The sequence below is a fragment of the Clupea harengus genome, chromosome 22 (genome assembly GCF_900700415.2).
Source record: "Clupea harengus chromosome 22, Ch_v2.0.2, whole genome shotgun sequence".
Classification (NCBI taxonomy): Eukaryota; Metazoa; Chordata; class Actinopteri; order Clupeiformes; family Clupeidae; genus Clupea; species Clupea harengus.
The window spans coordinates 16,718,569-16,728,444 of NC_045173.1; the positions used below are offsets into that span (position 1 = coordinate 16,718,569).

Below are 9,876 nucleotides of genomic sequence, written 5' to 3' on the forward strand. Positions count from 1 at the left end.
GACCCCAAAGAATACAGCTGAGCGCTCCATTCAGGAACACAGATAAATCAGTCTGCAGAGAAACACAGAGCTGTCTGTCTGGGAGGTGTGGGCGTGTGGTGGGGCGAGGGGGGGGGGTCGGTTCCTGTCTGATGTTGTCACAGGGGGATATGACACAGGGGACATGAGGGACATGGATGTCTTCATGGGGGAAAAGGATGCGTTCCCCGTGCCTTATTACCACGGCGCAGAGAGAGACGCTGCCAAGGCTAAGTGCTGAACATGAGGAGCCCCCCCTCAGCCCTCTGTGTGCTGCTGCAGAGGGGTGTTTTCAGCAACACTGAGGTCTGCTGTTGTGCCTGGGTGAGCTCCATTAACGAGTCTCGCTCCGAGCCAGTGAACAGCCCTGTCAGCCTCTCCTCCCCTCTCACACAAGCTGAGGAAAATAAGAGGGTTACAGAGAGAGAGAGAGAGAGAGAGAGAGAGAGAAAGAGAGAAGAGAAAGAGAGAGAGAGAGAGAGACGGAAAGAAAGAGGAGAGAGAAAGACGGAAAGAAAGAGAAGGAGAGAGAAAGAGTGGAAGACAAGACAGGCCGAGTAAGTACAGCAGAGTTTAGTGAAAGTGGTGAAAATAAAATGAGGAATGGGAAGAGCTGGCGTCTGTGGTTGTGCCTCAGGATGCATCTCTGCATCTCCCCCAGTGGATTAATCATCTGCGCTCTCCGCTGCCTGACTTCCACCAATTAATGGCCTGCCTGTCAGTCTATAGCTGTTTCTATGGGCCCGGGAGTGGGGTGGGTTCAGTCTATAGCTGTTTCTATGGGCCCGGGAGTGGGGTGGGTTCAGTCTATAGCTGTTTCTATGGGCCCGGGGGTGGGGTGGGTGGGGGACTAGGGATGGGAAATGATCCACTGTGGTTTCGGTTGGGTTCGGCTCAGTTGGCTTCAGCTCGGACTAGGCCCGTCCCAGAGGCACCATCCATTCCCCCGGTGGCGCGCTGAGGGGGCGGTGGAGCTGGGGCTCCTCGCTGGGAGGCGAGAGCACCCTCAGGGGGAAGTCAGCGGGGTGTTGGGGGTGCAGGAAGTGAAAGATGGACGTTTTCTGAGGCATGGTGTCGGCAGCAGCGGCAGCAGCAGCGGTGGGAGCCGGGAATGGATCGCCCCGGCGCCCCGCTGACACAAGCAGGAGCTCACCAATCCATCACCCTCCTAATCAGGCAGATTTCTACACAGCCCTTTTTTCCTCCTCTCCTGCTGCTCCCGCTGAGGCTGCTGGGGCCTCAGGCTGAGCTGGGGCCTGTCTGATCTGGGCTGGGCTGGGCTGGGCTGGTGTGTGGTGTGGTGCGGTGCGGTGCGGTGCGGTGCTGCTGTGTGGGGCAGGCAGGGAGGCAGGGGGGCAGGGGGGCATGCGTGCTCGGTGCAGCTGTTCTGGGTGGGGAAACGCAAAGATAAGGGAAAGGCAGCGAGCGAGCAGTAGAGGCGTAAGCAGCGCTGAGTTTAGCATGCAAGCTAAACAACAAAAAATCAACCCTTAACGAGAGAAGACGAATAAATGTGATCGCACGGGCCCAGTTGGCTGCGTGTAGAAGGGAATCCCAGGAAAGCCTCCCGAACAGAGTAAAGTTTCTAGGGCAACACAGCAGTGTTGATGTCAACTACCATTAATAAAGAATGAAGCCCAAAATGAGCTTGATGTTTTCGTAACAACATGATTTTTTATTTGCACCAGTGTCAATAGGGTGGTAAATAAAATAAGAGCAAAGACGCCTCCTTCAAACAGACTTGCACAGTGAGATTGGGAAACTGGTGTAATGTGCTAATCCTCAAATGTGTTCTGCTCGCACAATGAATAATTGATCAAATTATCATTAACCAACAAGCACCCAAGCAACAGCTGCTCTTTGATAGTGAGCGATAGCTTTGGAGAGAGAGACAGGCGGAAAACATATGTGCCATCGTGTAACGGCTTTTCAAATTTTCCGTTTCATGGGTGAAGGCACCGTACTTTGCAACGCTTTCATAGACCAGCAAGTCCACCCCAAGCTCACAGGCTTCCCCGTTCTTCCTCTTCGTCATTCTCCTCCTCCTCCTCCTCCTCCTGCACCTCTCCCTCCTCGGAATTCCCTCCAATCCTCCGACGCAGCTGTCTGCTGTTTCCCCTCTCACCTCTCCTGCCTCTTTGAAGACCCTGACCCACCGGCTGAAACCCATGGCCACAGACACATGGAGACTCCAGGGGACGGGAGAGTACAGGAGAGTTAACACTCCCCCTGCGGTCCGTACAGACAGCGCACTGACAGTACATGCTACTCCACAAAGAGGAGGATGGAGAGGAGATACCTCCAGGGGACCGCACACCCCAGTGCAGGTGCTCTTGATATCGGATGGCCAGCGTGGCTGAGAAGTCAGAGTTATGTGGCCGTCCACTAAAGACAACAACCTTCTAGGGCCCTCTGCACACAGAGCTGGTGTTGTGTTGTTCTCGAGGCCTACTCCTCCTCTAAAGCATCGATGTTCCAAAACCATGGCGACGACAAGAGAGCACATTCAAAATGGCAGTCTTGTCATTTCAGGATGTCCGTGGCACAAAAGAAGCCTCCGGAAAACGTAGAAGACTTTGGAGTCACCTAAAACCGTCATCACCATATACGGTTATGTAATCATGTGCTCTTTGGTGACTCGTTTTTTCTAGTCAGTCTGACCTCTGAACCTGGCCAGGTTGACCTTTGAATCTGCTCAGAACAATCTAGTGCGGGAAAAAAAAAAAATCAAAGCAAAAACAAAACTATCAATCGTTTTTGAAACAATAACAATATACCCACAGACACTGTGCTATGTGTGCCAGTCTTGATCTCTTTTCATGAATGAGCGAGAGTGAGAGAAAAAAACAGAGAAGCAGAAAAAAAAGCACCAGAACACTTTCTTTTTTCGGTATGTGCGTAGATCATATCCCGCTGACCTACATAGCGCCGCTACATCTTTGCAATCCCCTTGGGTGCGTGAGCCTGTGGAGGGAGGACTAACGGGAGCCGGGAGTGGGCGATAAGCGTCAGAGAGAGAGAGAGAGAGAGAGAGAGAGAGAGAGACAGAGAGAGAGAAACGTCACTTCACTAGTCCACTGAGCCAAAACAGCCTTGGCTGCTTTTTATGTGTGTGACTTGAAATAAATGAACAGGTGTGTGTGCTTTGCTTTCGCAGCAGGAGCGCACCTTGTGTCACACACACACACACACACACACACACACACACACACATACACACTCTCTCTCTCTCTCTCTCTCTCTCTCTCTCTCTCTCTCTCTCTCTCTCTCTCTCTCTCTCTCTCTCGCTCTCTCTCTCTCTCTCTCTCTCTCTCTCTCTCTCTCCATCTCTCTCCCTCTCATTCGCTGGAGGACGCGGCTCTCCAGGGAGAGAAGAGTAATACTCAGTCACTGCAGGATGGAGCCAACAAAACATTTGCAAATGGCAGCATTTTCCTTTGGGTTTGAATCCTAGTCAAGAAGGCGAATTGGAAATCTGACCTAATTCTCTTGGTGTGGTAATGATGAGGGGAGGGTGAATGGGGGGCATGGAGGACTGCACTTTCATTTCCAACTTTCTCCATTTCATTTTACATTCTAACCTACTTAAAGCCGTCTTCAACTGGATAGGTACCCCCCCCCCCCACCAGACATTTTGCATTTGATTTTTTTTCTATGTCAAACTAAGCACAGAGAATGAAAATGGAATTTAGTTTCCAAGGACTAAGTGGTTATAGGACAGAGAATTTGGAAATAAGTGGTATTTTTAACATACTGTGGAACGGCACAGGTTAGGCCACAGACAGTGGCCCGAGTTTGAAGAGTTGTCACCCAACCCCATATCAGGTCTCATATCACATATCCACAAAGACAATGGGATTTTTCATGTGCATTCAATTATCACAGGCTTTTATCCAAAGCTATAGTATAGGACAGTTACACAGTTTCCTTAGTAGTTCTTCTCTTTGGGCATCTAACCCATGAAACCCATGAAACCCAATGAAACCCAGGACCATGGCCTTGGAGTTTATAGCAACGTGCTCTACTGGCTGAGCTCCAAAGAAAGAGTGAGAGCTGCACTTACTGGTGCAGGGCATGTCAGGCAGGTCCGTGTCTCCGCGGTAGTAGCCATTCCTGCACACGCAGATGGTGGCAGCCTCCGAGGTGGACCTGCTGTTGGGGGGACACTGCAGGCACAGTCCCTCCCCCTGACTCGATTTAAATGTCCCTGGGGGGCAGGCTGAGAAGAAACAGAGAAAGAGAGGGGGGGGGGGGGGGGGGGGGTATGGAGAGATGGATAATGAGAGAGAAAGAGAAGAGATGTCAGCCATGGTTCAAAGTAACAAGTGTAACAAAATATGTGTACGTATATTATATATATGTCTACTGCATCTATTCAATATATAAATCTATTCTATATACATATGCACCTATTCTATATATGGCTACTGCATCTATTTCGATTTAGGATTCACACACACAGACAGACTCTCAAACTGCACTTTGAGATTGTCTGCCGAGGTTGAATTGTTCAGGCTATCCACATTGATCTGCAAGTGATAGCTTTACACTTTGTACATCCATTTCAGGTTTCTCTCTAATGCAAATGCGAGAGCCCGGCGAATTATTACGGCTGATATCATATCATCCAAAGCACAAGCAATTCACCAAATTTAAGAACAGAGAGAAAAAGAACAGCAAAAAGAAAAAAGAACAGAGCGAGACTGGAGGAGAGCAAGAGAGACGGTGATAATCCTCCTGCGTAAAAACGCTAACTCTGATAAATGCTTGGGCGTTAGCGAGCCGTCTCAAAGGGTCCTCGCGACACCTGGTGCCACCACAGCACAAAGTCGATCAATTCAAGAGAAACCGGGCTGCTTTTTAAAGCCTTGACTCATTTCATAAAAGCCACAGTGATTTCAGTCCCTTTGTGTTCCATTTGTATGATCAGCTCTATGATTGTTTGAAGTCTTGTTGAAATGTCACACAACTGTGAATGAAGACTGGGTGAAGAATCCAAACAGTGCAGTCGGACTTGATGTGTAGTGTCGCAGGCGGATAGAGAGAGGCAATTTTGCAAACTGCAAAGCAGAGTACAGACAGAGAAAAATTGAGCAGAAGAGAGAGAGAGAGAGGGGGAGAGGGAAAGGACACTGAGATTGAGGAGAAAGAGAGAGAGAGAGACAGAGAGAGAGAGAGAGAGAGAGAGAGAGACACACTTGTCAGGCGGGCATTGCACTGCGCCAGACTTTCCCAAGCTCCTATATCGATCTGGCTAACAGCTTCCAGCAGTTGGGCCTCCAGCAGGCCAGCAGAGAAACAGCAGCACGCAAACATGACGCCTTCAAGAGGAGCACACATGCACGGGTGACATACCGGTGCTTACACACACACACACACACACACACACACACACACACACACACACACACACACACACACACTCTGACCCACTACGAGTCTGTAGAAAAAGGCCAGCAGACAACTGTATCTGCAACACCATGATCTGTGTTTGAATGCCAAACCCATGTCCATGTAACTAAACAAATAAACAAACACACAAACAAATTAACACAGATACAAATGCAGTAACTTCAGTCCTGTATATATATATCTCTGCATTTCTCAGTTTACAGTGATGTTTCATGTAAATTGTATATAAAAACCCAAGAGGAGGATGATGCAGAGATTAAGGATGTAAATGTGTGTGGGAAAAGATGGAAGGTAGCACTAGATGGATGAACGGATGGATGGATTGACAGATGGCGGAGGAAATCAAACATGTTCCAAAGCCCGCTGGAGAATAAGAAAAATATTCTCCTGTAATGAGTTGAGACAAACATGTTGTCTCTCTCCTTCTCTCTTCCTCCTATTCCCTCCCTTCTTCTCCCTCTCCCTCTCTCCATCTCTGTCTCTGTCTCTCTTCCTCAATCCTTTCTTTCAGTCTTTGAACAAGAACTGGGCTCTGTCATCTGGAATGACAGGGGGGTGGATTAAACATTTGTACCTTTATATCAACAGCCTTTTAAGATTTAATTAAAAATGTTATGCTTCATTAAAACCAGAAAAAAATGGGACAGTGAGTTTTGGGGGGTGGATTACAGTATGCTTTATTACACCATTAAAACTGGCCACTTTCCTTTTTTTTCCCTGTTTAATTTTTATGAGTCGCCCCAAACTGTTGAACTGGCAGCTTCAGTGGACTGTCAAACGACGCCCAAACCTCTGAGATTGTTTAAACAGAGGGAGGTAGGCCGACTGACAGATGGAGGAATGAGAGAAAGACGAGAATGAGAGAGAGAGAAAGAGAGCGAGAGAGAAATAGCACGACAAGAGAAGATAAGAGATTGAGGGGGAGAAAAAAGGGAAGGAAAGTCGAGGTGGAGAGAGAAAGATAAGCAAAGGGAATGAGAGAGAAAGACACCAGAAGACTAGCGAGAGAAAGGAAAGACGGGGGGAGAGAAAGCAGAGACAGGGAAGAGATGCGAGGCTTAACAAGCGAGACATTAGGGGCCTGGAGCGGGCCACAAAGCAAGATTACTCTTCATCATCCACCAGCCAGCGCCATGGCAACAAGGTTCCTCTGTCACTACCCCTGGTGATCCGGCAAAGCCGAGGGACGCAAGGTGCTGGAAGAAGGAAGGGGGCGCTGTTAGGCCCCCGGCTCCCCCCACCGAGATGAGCTTAAGGGGAGAATAACAGGAGACTAATGAAGGTCTCATGAACCTTTATATACATGCACACACACACACACACACACACACACACACACACACACACACACACACTTTCTACCCAGATAACCTTTCCCCAGCCAAAGGCATTCTACACAACCTAAAAAGTGCCCAAAAGAGGATATTCTGAGCCTTTGTTTATATGCCCTGCTGAATAATTTATTTATTTCAGGTTGGTCCTTTGCGCTTCTAGATCTTTTAGCTATGTTGATAGAGTGCAGATAAGCCATGCAAGAGATTGCATTTTAACCTGCAAAGCAGATGGCTGACTTTCTGGCTGACATGAAAAGAGGAGAGGAAGAGCAAAAAAAAAGCTAAGTAGAGGAGAAGAGAAGAGAAGGCAGGGGAGGGAAGAAGAGAGATGAGAACTGAGAACGAGAAGAGAAGAGAAAAGGAGAGGAGAAAACGGAGAGAAGAGAAGATAAGAGTGTATCAGTGGAACATTTGGTGCCAGGGACCCCACACATGGCAGAATGTGTGAACATGTGGGAGGTGTGGTGCCAGCCAGCCTGCCAGACAGCCAGCCAGTCCTCTCCTCTCGTCTCCTCTACTCACTTCTCCTCTCCTCTCCTCTCCTCTCCTCTCCTCTTCTCTTCTCTTCTCTTCTCTTCTCTGCTCTTCTTTTCTCTGCTCTTCTCTTCCCTCTCCTTTCCTCTCCTCTCTCCTCTCCTCTCCTCTCCCCTCTCCTCTCCCCTCTCCTCTCCTCTTCTCTCCTCTCCTCTCCTCTCCTCTCCTGGCTGACTTGAGTGATGCTGGCTCTTTGAGATGTGTTTCACTGAGTGGATTGCATCTACTATACCACAGCCGAAGCTACACAGGCACCTACGCCATAGGATTCAGGAACAGCGTGTGTGCATGTGTGTGTGAGTGAGTGTGTGTGTGTGTGTGTGTGTGTGTGTGTCTGTGTGTGTGTGTGTACGCGGCATGTGTGCGTGTGTGTGTGTGTGTGCACGCAGAAGATGTGTGTGTTTGTGCCCGCGTGTGTGTGTGTGTGTGTGTGTGTGTGTGTGTGTGTGTGTGTGTGTGCCCGCGTGTGTGTGTGTGTGTGTGTGTGTGTGTGTGTGCGCGCTGAGTGGCTGTTGGATGAATGAATGGCTGGATGGCATCTCCTCCTCCTCCAGGCTTCTCCCAGGCACCCGGGGCCTGAGGCGGGGGACACCAGGTGTGTGGGAGTGAGTCAAAGCACCCTGGATTCATCGCTCGGGGAAGCCGCCAACCAGCCACCAAAAAATAAAACAAACACAAAAATTCAAAGGCTTAATCTCCATAAGCAACCTGTCTAAAAAAATCTCATTACCAGAGAAGAAAAAAAACAAAATACCGAAAAACACACACACACACAAACAGACTATCATCTACGCTGTTCACAAATGCCGCGCGCATACACACACACACACACACACACACACACACACACAAACACACACACACACACACACACACACACACAGAGTAGCATCTGCGCTGTTCACACATGTCAACATAAAGCGTGAGCACGCGTGCAAACTCGTGTACACACACACACACACACACACACACACAATAACACACACGAACACACACACATGAAGACAGTCCAAATGTGTGTGTTTAATGATGTACAAATAGCTAGCATGAGCCCACTCCCCCCCCCTCCCCCCCAGGCTCCTGTTTACAGATCCAGAGATGGGGAGCGAACTGTAGCGGGGAGAGGCAAAGCAAAGTGAACACGTGCAAATAAAAAAGACACACAGTCTGCGGCTGCCGCTGCTGAATCAGCTGGGTGGGGTAATGTAGCCGCCGGGCACGTCAGCCTCAGAAGCTCGCACTCGCTCGCTAATATGGTGTGAAAAAAAAGAAAAGAAAGAGAGAAAGGGAGAAAGAGAGACAGGGGGCCACTGGCAGCGGCGACCCCGTTAAATGGTATTCTCATTCGACATTTTACGGCAATTGTCTAGTGTCTGTCGGACAGGACGAGGGGAAAATTAATTTGACTGCCATGTGGCCTGGCTGCCGGCACAATGATGTCCACGTTGAAGGGTCATCGTCCTCGTGGTCGAAGAAGAGATCCAGGAGAAGGCAGGGTGTATGTGTGTGTGTGTGAGGGGCGACCCCGACCCCCTCAACAGAAACATACACCTTCTGCTCGATTTAATTCCACAATAGTGTTGGGAACTTTTCTAATCGACCTTGCGTATTATGAGCATGAGGCTGCCGCATTAAACCCATTAATTAATCTGGACCTGCTTGGCTGCACAGCACTGTCAGAGAGAGAGAGAGAGAGAGAGAGAGAGAGAGAGAGAGAGAGAGAGAGAGAGAGAGAAATCCATGAACCAAATGGCTGGAAAACCTCTAAGGCCTGCATTTAAATCTCACTGCTGAGCTCAAAGCAGCTGGCGTGCAGCCCATGCAGCAAGACTGATTCATTAATATTTGGTTTGGAGGCGCAGGGTGTTCCTGTTCCTCAAAAGAGCTTTAAAGCCGCAGCGCAAAGATAAAACACACACACACACACACACACACACACACACACACACACACACACACACATACACACACATACAGACAAAAATATAACCACACACACTGATGAACATGCCCGTAGACACACACACACACTCACATGTGTGCAAGGGCACACACACACACACACACACACACACACACACACACACACACACACACACACACACACACACAGGCACATCAATCTTTTAGGGGTTGTTGTGTTTGTTGGAAGACAAGAGGAGATTAGGAAATTTCATCTACAAACAATTAGGCTCCTATGACGCTTTTGGAGGGCCTGCACAAGCTGCCTGAACTTTGGAAACAAAACAGACGTGTGGTCTTCCATCATACTCAACGTCTCACTGTGGTCTGGCCTCGTCTCGCCTCTCCGCTCCTCACGACGGACAGAAAGGAGCCGAGCGGACCACCTAAGACAAAGAGCAGATGAACACTCACTGGCAACACTGCGTCCCTCTGCCTTTCACACACGCGGTGCGTGACACTACCCACAAACACTACCCACAAACACACACACACAGAAAAAAACACCCTTACAAAAAACCTCCTCCACATAAAAATGTCCTCACAAATACAAACACACAAAAACACCACACACACACAGACACACACACACACACACACACACACACACCTGCTA

General features: G+C 49.0%; 1 protein-coding gene across 2 annotated transcripts in view; it reads right to left on the bottom strand.

Moving 5' to 3' along the window:
- Positions 1-9,876, bottom strand: part of LOC105906972 (ephrin type-B receptor 1-B) — a 173,296-nt gene that overhangs the window by 64,495 nt on the left and 98,925 nt on the right. For both annotated transcript variants that reach the window (XM_012835203.3, XM_031559372.2), the window contains exon 4: positions 4,082-4,237. In XM_012835203.3, the coding sequence (XP_012690657.2) occupies positions 4,082-4,237 (156 nt within the window). The remainder of the gene's footprint in view (positions 1-4,081; positions 4,238-9,876) is intronic.